Below are 16626 nucleotides of genomic sequence, written 5' to 3' on the forward strand. Positions count from 1 at the left end.
TGACTGTAAGTGAGCAAGACGTGTATTGGGAGGTGAGTAAACTAGATGTCAATAAGGTTGTGGGACTTGATAATATATCGCCACATATTCTGAAGGAATGTGCCAGGGAGTTGACACCTGTCTTGACATATTTTTTTAATACTTGACCGAGTCTTGCACTCAGTCAAGTCCCTAAGGAGTGGAAGGAGGGCAAGATTGTGCCACTTCATAAAGGAGGTGATCGAACTCAAGCATCAAACTATAGGCCTATCTGTGTGGTTAAGTTGTTGGAGAAGCTTGTGAGAACTAGGATCCAGAGTTGGGATGACAACAATGGTATTATAGTTCTCAAAGGAAATACAAATAGAGAAGTTCTTGACAAACAAGTATACCCTAATGGAGAAAGAATTGAGGAAGTCAGCAAGTTTGAGTACCTGGGATTCATTATTAATGTGAAGAATTGTTGTTCAGAAGACATCAGAAGAAGGTTAGGAATGGCTAAAACAACAGTCAGAGACCTGTCTAAAATCTGGAAAGATGGATCTTCTATCTCCATGGGAACAAAGTCGAGGATTTGGATGCAGCATGGATTTTGCTAAAGGGAGGTGATGTTTTAGTAATCTACTTACTTATTACAATAAAGTGACCGCTTCCTTGGACAGAGGAGAAGGATACACAGTAATATACTTGGATTTTGTAAAGGCTTTTGTTAGAGTACCTCATGATAAATTGATAGTCAAACTAGAGCAGATGGGGTTGAATATTAGGTTAGTGCATTGGACTGGAGACTGGCTATTTGATAGGTATCAACAAGTTGTGTATGGGGGAGCGATATCCAGGAAAAGAAAATTCACTAGTAAAGTGCCTCAGGGGCTGTTTTGGGGGCCATTACTGTTTAATTTGTACATTAATGATATAGGTGAAGGTTTGGATGGAGATATTCAGTTGTTTGCAGATGATGCAAAGTTGGGACGAACCATGAAGAGTAGTGAAGGTGTTGTGGCCTTACAAGAAGACTTGAATAAATTGAGTGATTGGGCAAGGAAATGGAGATGTGAGTTAAATGTTGCAAAATTTGGAAAACAAAGATGTGATGCAGAATTTATGCTTGGTGAGGATATATTATTGGAGGTAGAAGAAATAAGAGATCTGGAGGTGACAGTGGATAAGGATCTAAAATTTAGGGGATATATAGCCAAAATTGTGAAGACAACACAAAGGCTTCTGCAAATGAAGCAGAGGATATTGACGTGTAGAAGTAGGGAGATTCTTGTTCCATTGTATAAGGCTTTAATTAGGCCACGCATGGACTATTGTGCCCAGGTTTGGTCACCTGGTTATCAGAAGGATGAAGAGATATTGGATAGGGTCCAAAGGCAATTGACTAAGGTCGTTTCTGACCTCTGGAATGTCGAGTATTAGGAAAGATTGAGACGATGTAATTTGCAGAGTCTGGTGGACAGGAGGAAGAGGGGGAGATATGATAGAGACCTACAAGTTGGTAAGGGGTTGTTATAGGATCAATGCTGGAGAAGTTCTACAGAAAATAGTGGTAGATCGAGAGAGAACCAGAGGTCATCCCTGGAAACTGTATAAAGAGGGTGTGAGTAGGGGAGTGAGAGGCAGGTTTTTTTTGTGCTGAGTTGTGAATGATTGGAATGCCTTGCCTGAGAATGTGGTATCTAGAAGGAGTTTGAATGTGTTCAAGGCACGGTATGATGAGCTGTGTGTGTGATAAAAGGACTTCCCAGATAAGTCTTTGATTCCTTGAGGTCTTGGGGTAATAATAATAATAATAATAATGTGGTGGGTGAGAGAGGGGGGGGTGCATATATCCTTAAAATGTAGGCAATGGGAAGAATACAGTGAGTTAGATGTTATGATATCCAATCTCGTTGCATCAGAATCGGGAGATTTTTGAGATTTTCAAGAGATGAGTAGTGTGTTAGGTGAGAATAACAAACAGCGAAATATGAATGAAAAAATAATAGTGAGGAGTGTGGAATGCTTGTGATTTTTTCAGAGATGGTCATGATTAGGAGGAAGGATGAATGGCAAGTAAGAGTGACTAACTTGCAGAGAGAGAGATAGATGACCTGAAAGAGATGGTGGAACGTCTTGGGAATGAGATGAGAAGTATGAAAGATGAGATTAGGTGAATGGAAGAGATGAATGCAAGGTGAATCCGAGTAGAAGTGAGAGAGAGTTATGGGAATGACAGAAGAGAAGAGAATAGAAACAGTAGAAGAGAGGGAATGAGAGAGAGGTATGGGAATGATAGAAGAGGAGAGAATAGAAACAATGGAAGAGAGGGAATGAGAGAGAATGAGAAGAATGCGAGGGAGTGCTGGAACCAGGGATGGAGTGATACCAGGACAGCAGGTATGTACGGAAACACACAGTGAAAGATAAATTTTTTAATGGTATAGATGCGAACACATACTGATAAGAAAATAACTATTTATTAACTTAAATGCTAATATTTCACTGGTATTATATCCAGCATCTTCAGAGCACACAAACAAAGTTTGTTACAGTAGTGAGACAACCACAATCTAGTGTGACAGTGGGACTAGTATAAGTAATTGTAGCTTGCAACACAAAGACTAAAGTCCTAATTAGGCTCCATCTAAGTTGTCATTGCTTAGACAACTTAGACGGGGCCTAATTAGGACTTAAGTACTGCAGAGAAGCTTTTACAACTTAGAGAGGTTGTTCCTGGAATCAACAGAAGCCTTACTCCAAACCTCAACAAGTATGGCTGTATAAATCTACCAAAGATTTGGGAGACAGTCATCCTAAGACCAAATTAATATCTTTTTTTTTTTTAATACTTAGATGGTGCCTAATTAGGACTTTAGTCTTTGTGTTGCATGCTACAATTACTTATACTAATCCCACTGTTACACCAGATTGCAGTTGTCTTGCTACTGTAACAAACTTTGTTTGTGTGCTCTGAAGATGCTGGATATAACACCAGCAAAAAATTAGCATTTAAGTTAATAAATGGTTATTTTCTTATCAATCTGTGTATTCACATCTATACTGTTAAAAACCTATCAACGTGTGTGATGAACTCATAAGCCTTTCCACACAGAGTGAAAGAGTTAGAGGACAGCGAGTGAGGGAAGCAGGTGAGCAATCAAGGAACAGAGTGGTAAGAGCTGTGATGTATGGAGATTCGATGATCTGTGGTGTGCAAGATAGGATGCCAGAGGAGGTTTGCCCGGAGGAACGGTAGAGTGTGTGGCTATGGCAAATAAGGTGGAGTGAAAGAGTGGATGAGATGATCGTAATGATGGGTATGAATGACCTGAGAGGCAATGCAAATTGGGTAGTGAGAGATATGAGATTCTTGCTTAAAGTTGTATGAAAGAAAACACAGAGAGGAAAGATTGTGTGTGTGTTGCCCAGGTATGTTGGTGACGAGCTGAGCAGAAGAACAGCAATAATGAATAGCATAGCATAATAGCCAGAATGTGTCAGAAGAGAGGACTGAATATGTTGATGCTTGGAGGGCATTTGAGGACAGAAAGGAACTATAGGCGAGAGACCAATTGCATTTGAATGAGGAAGGACATAGGCATCTGGAGAGAGTGCTGTTTTCTGAACGAGTTGGTGTGTCAATGCAGGGAAACTAGAATTCTCAGGATGGCTGCTTGTGGGAATGGGTGCTGGAGGGAAGGGGGTATGATATCAGATAACATTGAGTACAGTAGGGTCTGAAGGGGATAATGAGAGGTATAGAAGAAGTGAAATTTTTATGCTTTATACCAGGGGTCGCCAAACTTCTTTGACCATCGACCCCTTCAAGAGTTTCTTGACTTTTTATCGACCCCCTCTATTTTACTATTATGTAATTATAATAGGACAAGCAAAAAAGACGCTTATGTGAGTTTTTAGATTATTTATTTTATAGTTACAGGGTTTCTTGTATGTATAATATAGTATATATTATTATATTGACTTAACGTCAAAGGGATACGTTTTTTTTTTGACGTCCTTCTTAACATTACATATTTGATAGGAGGGACAAATAATATATAAAATATAAAATTTAATTTAAATAACAAAATAACAATAATACAGTCTTCCTATAGGTATATATAGGATGTACAAAACTACCAGACATGCTCAACTCTTCAACACAGAGAAGTTTAGTTTGTGAATGAATAACGATTTAATTATAATATGTATGTTGATGAATTTTAGAACATTAATGCTCACTTGTATGTCGATTTGCAAAAATGAGACTGGGATCGAATACGTGCAAGTATAAGTAAATAAGCAACCACGCACGTGTTGCAATCTCACTCCTGCCGCAGTAACTAATTTCATGACCTTGCTCCATTTTACAGGTTCTATTCATGTCACTGTTCCCACGATTCACTCTTAATTGCATTGTCATTCAGGATGGAAGTAATCTAAGTTAACCGAATTAAATATTACCTGTACAATGATGTCTTATATTTTTCTATTGACCCCCGATCGACCTCTGACCCCAAATCGACCCCTAACAATGTTATATCGACCACTTTGGTGACTACTGCTTTATACTAATGCCAGGAGTATCCGGAATAAAGGAGATGAATTGGTGGTGATGACAATGTCAACCTGGCCAAAGATTATTAGGTTCTCTGAGACATGGTTGACGGAAAATGATATAATAATAGGAATAGAAGTAGCAGGGTGCAGCATTTTTTGGCAGGATAGGAAGGGAAAACACAGTGGAGGAGTACCGCTTATGATAAGTGATGCCTTATGTCCTCTAAGAGTGGAATCTTTGGAAGGCAGTGACACTAATGGTTTTGAAAGCATATGGTGTGAGGTAGAGATGGGCAAGACAGGATATTTAGTGTGGTGCTGCTATAAGCCAAGGTGCACAGAGGGTGGGCAGCAGGAGATGTTTAGGCAGTTGAGCTTGGCAAGTGCAAGAAGAATGATTGTTATGGTAAATTTTAACTACAGCAGTATAAAGTGGGAAGAGGAAAATGCATGGAGTAATAAAGGAATGGAATTTCTAGAATTCTTGAGGGACGAATGTCTTAGGCAACATGTAATAGAGGGAACAAGAGGTTAAAGACTTTTGGATTTGGTTATAGCATCAGAAGAGTTGATAATAACTGAGATGACATCGCTCCCCCCGTTGGAGGGAGTGACCATGTGGTTTTGAGTTGGAAGATGAATAGACATGCAGGAGTATCAAAGAAAATGGAATGCATGTGGAATTATAAGGCAGGTGATTATAATATTCTTAGATATCAACTTGGGATAGTTCCATGGAGAGAGGAATTGGAAGGGCAATATATCATTAGTGCTTGGGAAGTGAAGGAATATTTGTTAGCAGCAATAGTAAGCTGTATTCACGAGTGAAGAAGAGAACACAACTTGGTCCAAAGTGGATGACAAACAATATCAAACAGGAACTGCAGATGAAAAAGAAATTATGGAAGAGATATACGGAGGGTGGAGAGCAGATGCATGAAGAATATAAGACTTGGCCAGGAGAGTGATTAGTATGGTGAAGACGGCAAAACTGGAATATGAAAAGAAAGTTGTGTATGGTGGAGCAGTTTCAAGGAGACAGAAGGTTACAAGTGGGGTCCCACAGGGCTCAGTACTAGGACCTATATTGTTTAACTTTTATATCAATGACATTGCCAGTGGATTGCAAGAGGATATTCAGTTGTTTGTGGATGATGCGAAGCTGGGAAGGATTATTAGTAATAGTGCAGATGTGGTAGCCCTGCAAGAGGATTTGAATAAGCTAGATAGATGGGCAAATGAATGGGGGTTTCAGTTTAATGCAGCAAAATGTAAGGTCTTGAGGTTTGGGAAACATCGATGGGATGCTGCATACTCTGTGGGAGGAGTTATACTGGAGGAAGTTGGGGAGACAAGAGATCTGGGGTTGATGATTGATAGAAACCTGAAGTTTAGGGGACATATTGCAAAGGTGGTGAAGGTAACACAGAGGATTGCTGCAATTATGAGAAGGACACTGACCTGCAGAGATAAGAGGGTTATCATTCCGTTGTATAAGTCTCTGATCAGACCACACTTGGATTATTGTTCTCAGATTTGGTCCCCAGGATTTGAAGGGGATAATTTACTCCATGGAGCCCTGAATAATAATAATAATAATTGGAATTAAGATCCAAAGAAAATCCTAGGGAATTTTTTAGCTATGTGGCCAGTACCACATAGCTAAAAAATTCCTAATGTTTTTAGCTATGTGGCACCTAAAAATTCTCCTAAAATAGGAGAAGAAATAATTGTGGAAGAATGACATTGTGGGATAAAAATGAGAATAGAGTTCCTATTTTTATCCCACTCTGTAGGATAATAATGGGAACTCCAGTATGTCATGTGCATCAGATGACATAGTGGAGTTGTTCAATGAACACTTTATTGGAGTGTTTCATCCTGGAGAAATAGGTTTTAATACTAGAGGGATATGGCAGGTTCGAGGTTTAAAGATGCAAGAGAAGAGCGTGTTCCAAATACTTGATATCAATAATGCTGTGGGACTGGACGGTATTTCACCACAGGTTTTGGGAGAATGCGCTGAAGAACTGACAGCTCAGTTCACCTGGCTTTTCAATGAAAGTCTGGCTATGGGAAAGGTACCCAAGGAATGGAAGGAAGGTAAGTTAGTGCCATTGCATAAGGGTGGTAGCAGATTGGATGCGACTAACTATAGGCCAGTTTGTGTTTCATCAGCAGTTAAGATATTGGAGAAATTAGTGAGGGACTATACAGTGTTGGGCAGATGAGGGAAATGTTATCTAGGAGAGTCAATATGCATTTGTTAAGGGGCGCTCTTGCTTTAGTAATATGATTGCCTTTTATAATAAAGTGACAAAAGCTGTTGATGAGGGAAAGGCATATAGTGCCATTTTTTTGAATTTTTTAATGGTTTGATAGGGTACCACATAATAAGCGGATATTTAATTTGCAGCACATGGGTTTAGACATCTATTGGATTAGTTAACTAGATTCAGGATTGGCTGTTTGATACGTATCAGAGAGTTGTGTCGGGTGGGGCAATATCAAGGAGGCAGAAGCAGAAGGTTACAAGTGTGGTTCCACAGAGCTCAGTACTGTGACCTGTATTGTTTAACCTTTATATCAGTGACATTGTCAATTTATTGCAAAGGGATATTCAGTTGTTTGCCGACACTGTCGGTGCCAGGTTATTTTGTGGCCTCGGCAAAGTTTGCAAGTGCGCCCCTTATTTCATAAACTAAAATGTTTCTAATTGACATTAAAAAAATAAATTTGTCTTTCAGGTTAAATTAATAGGTAAATGAATAGGGCTTTTTAATTTTTTTTAAAATTAATTTGAAAATTCTCTGTTATAATTCATTTACAAAAAAAAAAGTTATAAAATACCAAAATTTAATATTTTAAAATGTTAACGTTTTAAAATATTTATCTTAACTGAAGTTTAAATAGCGGTAAGTTCAAATCATTTAGGTAAAGAACAAAAAAGAACCAAGAGTTAAATAGTAAAATAGTGTAATGTGTGAGGGATAAGGAAAAAGAATCGATATCTAAATCTTATATCACTATTTAATTTTGATATTTTAGTCAAGTATGAATAAAGCATAGCTTGAAGTTTTGCACCCCTTCATGGCTTGCACCCTAGGCGGTTGCCTAGTTTGTCTAAACGGTAGTGCAGGCCCTGTTGGCAGATGATGTGAAGCTAGGCAGGGTTATTATTAATAGTGCAGATGTGGCAGCCCTGCAAGAGAATTTGAATAAACTGGACAGCTATGTCAATGAATGGGGATGTTGGTTTAATGCAGCAAACTGTGAAATCTTGAAGTTTGGGATACATCGATAGGAGGGTGCATACTCAATTGGAGGAGCTGTACTGAAGGAAGTAGGGGAGACAAGAGACCTGGGGATGATAATGATTGATAGAAACTTGAAATTTAGGGGATATATTGCTAAGGTGGTGAAGGTAACACAGAGGATTGCTGCAATACTGAGAAGGACAGTGACCTGCACAGATAAAAGAGTTATCATTCCGTTGTATAAGACCCTGATCAGACCACACTTAGACTATTGTTCTCAAATTTGGTCCCCAGGATTTGAAGAGGATAAATTAACTGTGGAAAGGATACAGAAGCAGATAACAAAGATGGTTTCAGGACTGTACGATGTTTGTTATGAGGATTGGCTGTAGAAGGTATCTGGACTGCAGAGTCTGGTAGAGAGAAGAAGGAGAGGTGATATGATTGAGACTTTTAAACTGTTGAGAGGTCGTTACAGGGTCGACAATGGAGAGCTCTTTTGCTTGGTGTAACAGTAGGAAGGAGCGATCAGAAGGGATCATCCCTGGAAGTTACAAAAGGAAGCTGTGAGCAATAGGGTGAGGAGTGGTTTCTTTGCGTGGAGGGTGGTTGAACCTTGAACTGCATTGCCTGATAGAGTGGTGAGAGTAAGAACGGTTAATGAGTTCAAGGAGTGGTATGATAGACTTTGTGTTTCCTAGGAAGGTCCTCCCATGATGAGTCTCTTGCATGGAGGCCTGAATAATAATAATAATAATAAAAAGACATAATTCAGAAAAAATGGGAAGTAACGTTCGAGAGGGAGGGGGGGGGGAGAGAGGGGGGAGAGAGTGAGAATCATTGAAAGATGGATCATCTATTAAGTGAACTGCTCTCTTCTACATACAATCAAGCATTCTGATGGTGTTCCATTACAAATATGAGAACAATATTCTAAAATTGGGCAGATTTTGGATTTATGAAGTCTTAGTTGAGTGCAGAAGAGGACTGTTTTGAACAAAAAAGAATATTAGCTTTTTTTTTGGAGGCTAAAGAGACTATGGATGTGATGTGTTTATGCTAGGATATGCTAGATGTGAAAGTCATTCCAAAAAGAGAAAACGACTGATTGGCGAATGAAACGTTATCAAAAAGTGAGAAGAATTATCTCTTTTAGGAAAGAAGACAGGACTGTGTTTTGGTATAAGTAAAACATTACAAGTCCAATGAAATTTGTACAAAGCATTTTATCATAGTTATCACAATAGTTGCTGATAAACATACCTGTGCCCCTTTAGGTCCTGGTGGTCCTTCTAAGCCCTGGAATTGTAAAACAAAACAACAATGTTAATATGTAAATTCAATGCTTTTCAATAATCTATATATTATAACTGTGCATTCAGAAATCCAAATCAATATTTTTAAATATTCGATCCATTGTTAAACCCGAGGAAATTATTTAATATGTCTTCCTCAGCCATAGCCAAGTTAGCCGGTCTTGGGTGCAGGCAGTAGGGTTTTTTCCACCAGTTTATCTGGCATTTTTCATCCTGCAACAGGCAAATCGGCCCCATGAACATACACTGGTACAGTCAAAAATATATCCCCCCAGCAGCAAGCTAGGCGACAGGCCGGTTGGGAGTGGTACTAACAAGAAGTCACATCTAAGTAACACGTGGACCCTGCATAGGAAGCGGGAATAACGTGTAGTAAAAGAAAGAATTGTCATTATGACAGAAAGGGAATTAAACTTATATTAAGAGGATTAAATTCTACTCTGCTTTATTACGATAATGTTATACATATAAATAAATCTCTCTCAGTCTTTAAGATCGTTAATGAAACTGAATAACTGTTCTAATAGAGTTGGTTGGAAAAAAATCAGCACTAAAAAGCAATAATAAGCAGTATAGATTTTTTTTTCAAAGATCAAGTAGCCAAGAATGAGGAATCAATGCAAATGGAAGAACATTGGGACTAGAAAAGACCTGAGTTCAATTCTCGTCATGATGAGAGGAATCTTTACATGGGCTTTTCTATTGAAGGTGAGTTAGCTGATCTCATATGGAGATAGCAGAGTTTTTCTCCAAGAAATTCAGGTTTCTCATCATGGTTGATTTGCCACATATAGGTAAAGGAGGACACATAAAGTTTACAGACAAAAATTCTAATGGTGGTGGGCAGTAGATGGTGTTGTGTGTAGGCAGCAGTCAACATTAATTCTGATATTTGTTGACATGTGTTTGTGACAATGGCGGTGGAAGTTCAAGAGAATGAAGTGGACTTTAATAAGGAAATACTGTGCTTGCATGTTATCCTTCAGAGAACAAAGCACGGAATTGAAAACTTGCAAAAACAACAAGAGATTAGCAGGGCTGAGAAGAAAAAGAAGCACATGGTCTGAGGTAAGAATTGAGATCATGTGAATAAATAAGAGAAAGAAGTGAAGGAAAAAAAATTGTATGATACTTTATTATCCAAGAAGTACCAAATAAAAGTATAACAAAATCTTGTATCCCTGGTGCAAAAATTAATGATATTAGTGATGCTATCTGGACAAAGAAAGGTAAGTCAAAAGAACTAATTGTCTTGGCTGGCACTAATGATCTAAGACGTGAGAAGTATTCCATGATAAATACTTCTTGCATCTTAGATCTGTTGTAAGATGTGTAGGAATTGTTGGATGAAGTGAAAAACAAGAATGAGAAAGTGAAGATTGCAAGTCTCCTTCCATACTGTGATAGAGGTGAAATGACAAGGAAGGCATTGATAGAAAATGAATCAACAGGCAGGTTGTGCAGAAGGAATGATGTAGGTTTTGTAGACCTGTGATCTGAGGTTGAGAGAAAGAAGGATTTCTTTTATACGTTTCAGTAAGGAGATACCGTGAGTAGACATATTAATTAAAATGATAATAACGGAATTAATTCACATAAAATATTATTTATTAGTAGAATTTTTGCCTGAGTATCACAGTCATCTTCATGTTGATGGACTGCACCTAAATGGTTTTGGTTTTAGGTGTCTAGAAAGAGCTTTGTTCTCTAAGATTGCTGAAGTGCAAAGTCAGGAAAACTTAAGTGATTAGGATGGATGCAGGTGAGCATATGTGTGTGGGTGTGAGAATGATCAACAAATGTGGAATCTAGCCTCTCAAGCAAAAATATTGAATAGGGTAGTCAATTCAAGAAGTAAAGTAAAAACCTGTTGCTTCAAAAACTGAAATTGCAAATTAATACTGCAGATCTGACAAATAATAGATTGATGTGAAAGAAAATTCCATTATACAAGAGTGGAGCTAAGATTGCTGCAATGATTTATAGACCAGTTAGTATTTTTCGTACAGTCATCAAGGTGTTACAAAAGCTGGTTATAAACTGCATCCAAAGGAAGGTAGACCACAGTTGGGTCCTCTGTAGAGGACAGCATGGTATGCTGAAAGTAGGTCTTGCTGTAGCAATCTGCACATGTTTGATAACAGGATAAGAGGAATGGATACGCCACAATATCTCTTGATTTTGCAAAGGCATTTGACAGGATTCCAGATCAAAGATTTTATACAAAATCAAAGGGATGGTTTGCAAAATACACTTGTGACAGATTGGAAAGAGTTGTGGACTAATAGGCATCAGAAAATGATGTATTGTGGTGCTGAATCTATGAGGAGGAGGGTGACCATTAGTGTACTACAAGGTTTTGAACTATTGTTTAATATGTATATCAATGCTACTGGAGAGAGCCTTTGGTATGATGTCATGTGAGAGTGATCATGAGGTACTTGTTTGGGAAGTGATGAAACCAGAAAAGGTTACTGTCGAATATGGATATATGTGGAAGTATAACGCAGGTGATTATGGTAAGCTGTGTAGTCAGTTAGCATCAGCACATTGGGTAGATCAGCTGAGCGATAAAGATGCTTTCAATGCATGGAAACTCACAAGGCAGTATCTGACAAAAACAATGCATAACTGCATACCAAGGGGTGAGCAAGAAAATAGAGTAGGTTGGTTGGTTAATAATTTATTAGGCACAAAAACTACAAAGGTCATATTGTGCCATACTAAGGTTACAACTATACATCATCATCATCACACGTATCAAGGATTTAGGTCTAGTATGCCTGTTCCCGCCTTAGAAGTCATCGTTGAATCGTTTAAGAGGAGGTCCTGGTTTTCTTTTTTCCTAATGGCTTGTACTTTAAGGCTTGTTTTGGTAATCTTTCTGTTTTCATTCTTTGAATGTGTTCCATCCATTTATGTTTACATTTTTTAATTTTTTCTATTACTGGTTCTTGGTTTAATTCTTTCATAATTTCCCAGATGAGTCTTTGACTCCATGAGATCTTGGGGTGGTAATAATAATAATAATAATAATAATTTCTTTGTTTCTTTTGTGATCAAATAGGGTACACTTTGCAGTTTTTCTCATAAACTTCATTTCTGCTGTTATTAATCTTTGTTTGTCATTATGTTTTATTGTCCAGATTTTGCTTCCATACATTAAGACTGGTAGGGCTAATGTATTGTATATTTTAGTCTGGTTTGTTTTTTAACTAGGTTTGGTGTAAATATAGAGTTAATTACACCTGTTATTTTTAAATATTTTGCAATTTTTATGTTTATATCTTTTTCATTTTCATATGTGATCATACATCCTAGGTAGTTAAATGAATTCACCTGTTCTAAGATCTTGTTATCTATTACTATTTTAGTTCTGGATCTTGTCCTTTAAAGGCCATAGTTTTTGATTTTTCTGTTGATATTATCATACCATAATCTTTGGCTATCTCATTTAGATCTAAAATGGCTTTCTGTAAGTTATCTTCAGAATTTGTAATTATTATCTGGTCGTCAGCAAAAAGGAGGGTGTTTAAGTTCACTGTAGGAGAAAGTTTAATTCTTTGATGTATATTTTTATTCCATTTTATTATTATTATTTAAGTAAATATTAAAAAGAGTTGCTGAGAGGGGACATCCCTGTCAGACCCCTTGGTTTATCTCTCTCATATATGATAGCTCGTGATTTAATCTTATTTGTATTCGATTATTTTCATATATACTTGTGATAGCTTTTAGGATATTATTTGGTATTTGTCTTTCTTTTAATATGTTAAATAATATATTTCTTTTAACTTTGTCAAATGCTACAACTATACATAAGCAGTTAAAGAAAATTCTAAACAATATGCCTGTATAAAAATTAGGTTCCACAAAGCAGCATCTACATAAAAACAGAACTGCTGCAGAGGGCACAGCAACACACAAGGTTAAAGGTTACAGTAGTACAAAAATTGTCAACAACACAAGTTAAATAAACAAAATGCGTGTACAAGTCAAGGAATGCAGTATCTACATATAGTTAAAATTATAACAGATGTTTTTACAGCCTGTCACCTTATTACAATAAAGTGACTGCTTCCTTGGACAAAGGAGAAGGACACACAGTAATATACTTAGATTTCGCAAAGGTTTTTGATAGATTACTGCATGATAATTTGATAGTCAAACTGGAATGGACAGGGTTGGATATTAGATTGGTGCATTGGATTGGAGATTGGCTATCTGATAGGTATCAGCAAGTTGTGTATGGGGGAGCGATATCCAGGAAAAGAAAAGTCACTAGTGGAGTGCCTTAGGAGTCTGTTTTGGGGCCATTACTGTTTAACTTGTACAGGTGTAGATTTGGATGGAGATATTCAGTTGTTTGCAGATGATGCAAAGTTGGGACGAATCATAAAGAGTAGTGAAGATGTTGTGGCCTTTCAAGAAGACTTGAATAAATTTAATGATTGGGCAGGGAAATGGAGATGCGAGTACAATGTTGCAAAATGTAAGGTTTTAAAATTTGGAAAACAAAGATGGGATGCAGAATTTATGCTTGGTGAGGATATATTGTTGGAGGTGGAAGAAATAAGAGATCTGGGGGTGATTGTGGATAACGATCTGAAATTTAGGGGACACATAGCCAAAATTGTGAAGACAACACAAAGGCTTCTGGGAATGATGTGGAGAAGGACACTGATATAAGGCTTTGATTAGGCCACACATAGACTATTGTACCCAGATTTGGTCACCCGGTTTTCAGAAGGCTGAAGAGACGTTGGAAAGGGTCCAAAGGTGATTGACTAAGGTAGTTTCTGACCTCTTGAATGTCGAATATGAGGAAAGATTGAGAAGATGCAATTTGCAGAGTCTCAGGATAGGAAGAAGAGGGAGAGATATGATAGAGACCTACAAGTTTGGTAAGGGGTTGTTATAGGATCAATGCTGGAGAAGTTCTACAGAAAATAGTGGGAGATCAGGGGTTTCCAGAGGTCATCCCTGGAAACTGTATAAAGAGGGGGTGAGGAGGGGAGCGAGAGGCAGGTTTTTTTCATGCAGAGTTGTTAAATGATTGGAATGCCTTGCCTGAGAGTGTCGTGTCTGCAAGGAGTTTGAATGTGTTCAAGGCACGGTATGATGAGCTGTGTTTGTGATAAAAGGACCTCACAGATGAGTCTTTGACTGCATGAGTGAGGTCTTGGGGTAGTAATAATAATAATAAGAAGAATATGTATGCACAAAAATTAAGTTGGACAATGCAGTATCTACATAGAAACAAAATTACTGCAGCATTTAAGGCAGTACATAATTAGACAACAATACAAGTTAATGAACAAAATGCATATACAACACCAGGGACAGTTTTATCATTAGGCGAACTAGGCAATTGCCCAGGGGTGCTAAGATTTCACTGATCTAGCAATAATATCTACAGAGCATGAAATTGCATATAAAATCGATATAGATGAATGAATTCAAACTTTGCCAAAGCAAAAGCCTGAAAGATTATTTTTTCATAATTTTGTATTTGAGATGTAATAATTTTCTTGCTATACAGATTTTAAGAGTAATCATATATGTATACAAATGTATTGATTTAGATTAATAAAATTTTTTTAATGTTCATAATGATATTATTTTTATAAATATCCACATGTGTAGGTGTACGTGTGCTTCTGTGAGTATGACAAAATATATATATGGAGACAATGTACAGCAGTGGTTCCCAACCTTTTTGTTTCCTAGAGCACATTCTAAAATACCGATAGGGCAACGGGCACCATCTATTTTTTCAAAAAAATTTTTTGAATTCGTTTGTTAAATGAATACATACAAAGTTTACATTATAATCAAATGTTTTATTACTTAAAAGTTTACATTATATAAAAATTTAAATATATATATATGTAAGTTATTGTGATCTTTGGCATTGCATTTCATTGGCCAGTGCTTCATAATTAGGAGAATATGATGATATTCCAGTTCCTAAACTGGAATGGACAACTTCGAATGCGCGTCTACTTTACATTGTATGCGTTTAATACTCATCATGTGTCATTAACGCATGCATCATATAGCATGCCATGAATTGTTGTGTGATTATTTCAAACTATACGGCACACGGTTGAACAGCGGCAAGCGCACACAAATTGGTCGACGGGTGCCATGGTGCCCGCGGGCATAGGGTTGGGAACCCCTGATGTACAGGGACGCCTAAATTTTCTTTGCCTAGGGGCATCAGATACTCTCGGACCTGCCCTGTACAACACCAAGCCAAGGAATGCAGTATCTACATATAAGATTACCACAATAAGATTATAACAAATGTTATTACAGTAATACATACAGTTAAAGAGGAATTATTATACAATATGTATGTATAAAAATTAAGTTTAGCAGTGTGGTATTTACATATTAACAAAATTACAACAAGGTAACACAAGGCTACAGAAATACATGATTGGTAAAAAAGTAAGAAATTAACCTAATGAATAATATATACATTAGTACTCAGCTCCTGCACATATACATCACAAAATATTACATATTTTGTAATATATATGTACAAAAATTAAGTGAAGCAATACAGTATTTACATATAAACAAAATTACAGTCAAATGTGTTTGTATAAATTAATTCTTTGTAAAAAATTAAAAACATCGTACAATCTGCCCAAGTCTGTCAGCATCTGCCTGAGTGTATATGGTCTTGCCAGATAGGCAAAAATTTCATTCCTCTCTTGTGCAAAGTGCTGGCACTCTACCAGTTTATGATAAATAGTGAGATGTGTATTGCATTTTTCACACATGGGAGGGTCATTAGCTCTCAGAAAATATGAATGTGTAAGATGACTGTGACCTATGCGGAGCCTAGTGAGAACAACTTCCTCTCTTCTCTTTATTCATTGACAAGAATGCCAATGCTTGATTTCAGGTTTAATGTCATATAATTTGTTTGTTAATGCTTCCTGCCATCATGACTGCCACTGAGCAATTAGTTTTGATCATATAAACTGTAGTCTGTATATAGTACTGTAAAACAGTACGTGGAGAAAGTTTGAGCTGATTTAGCAGCTCATCTGCAGCCTCATTTCCCTTAATACCAATATGGCTGGGAATCCAACACAACTGAACATTAAAATTAAGCATTTTCATTTTGTAAAACAGGCGTAATACCACATAAAGTACTGGATGTGGATTATGCATAGGAGAGGAGAGGAGATAGCTTGTAAAGAGTTCAATGAGTCTGTATGAATTATACACTTTTGGTAGCAGTTTTCTTTTATATGAACAAGTGCAAGCTGAATGGCATGTAACTCTGCAGTATAATTACTGCAATTAGGTGGGATCTGGTTGGAGGTAAGATAATAATGTCAGGAAACACAGTAGCACAGTCAATAGAGGTATTAGTTCTTGAACTATCAGTATAGATAAGCAAGAAATCAGAGTGTGCTGCTCTGTGTGCATTAAACAATTGGAGGTAGACAGATGATGGAGTATGAGATTTCTGTAGCTGACAAAGTGAGAGGTTGCAGGATGGTGTG

The 16626-nt window shown here is 37.2% G+C and overlaps 1 protein-coding gene across 2 annotated transcripts in view; it reads right to left on the bottom strand.

Moving 5' to 3' along the window:
• LOC150098312 (uncharacterized) overlaps positions 1 to 16626 on the bottom strand; it is a 733595-nt gene that overhangs the window by 126153 nt on the left and 590816 nt on the right. For both annotated transcript variants that reach the window (XM_090404774.1, XM_090404775.1), the window contains exon 33: positions 9045 to 9080. In XM_090404774.1, the coding sequence (XP_090260900.1) occupies positions 9045 to 9080 (36 nt within the window). The remainder of the gene's footprint in view (positions 1 to 9044; positions 9081 to 16626) is intronic.

The sequence above is a fragment of the Typopeltis vanoorti genome, chromosome 15, assembly GCF_054136105.1.
Source record: "Typopeltis vanoorti isolate ZY-2024b chromosome 15, IOZ_Tvanoo_1.0, whole genome shotgun sequence".
Taxonomy (NCBI): domain Eukaryota; kingdom Metazoa; phylum Arthropoda; class Arachnida; order Uropygi; family Thelyphonidae; genus Typopeltis; species Typopeltis vanoorti.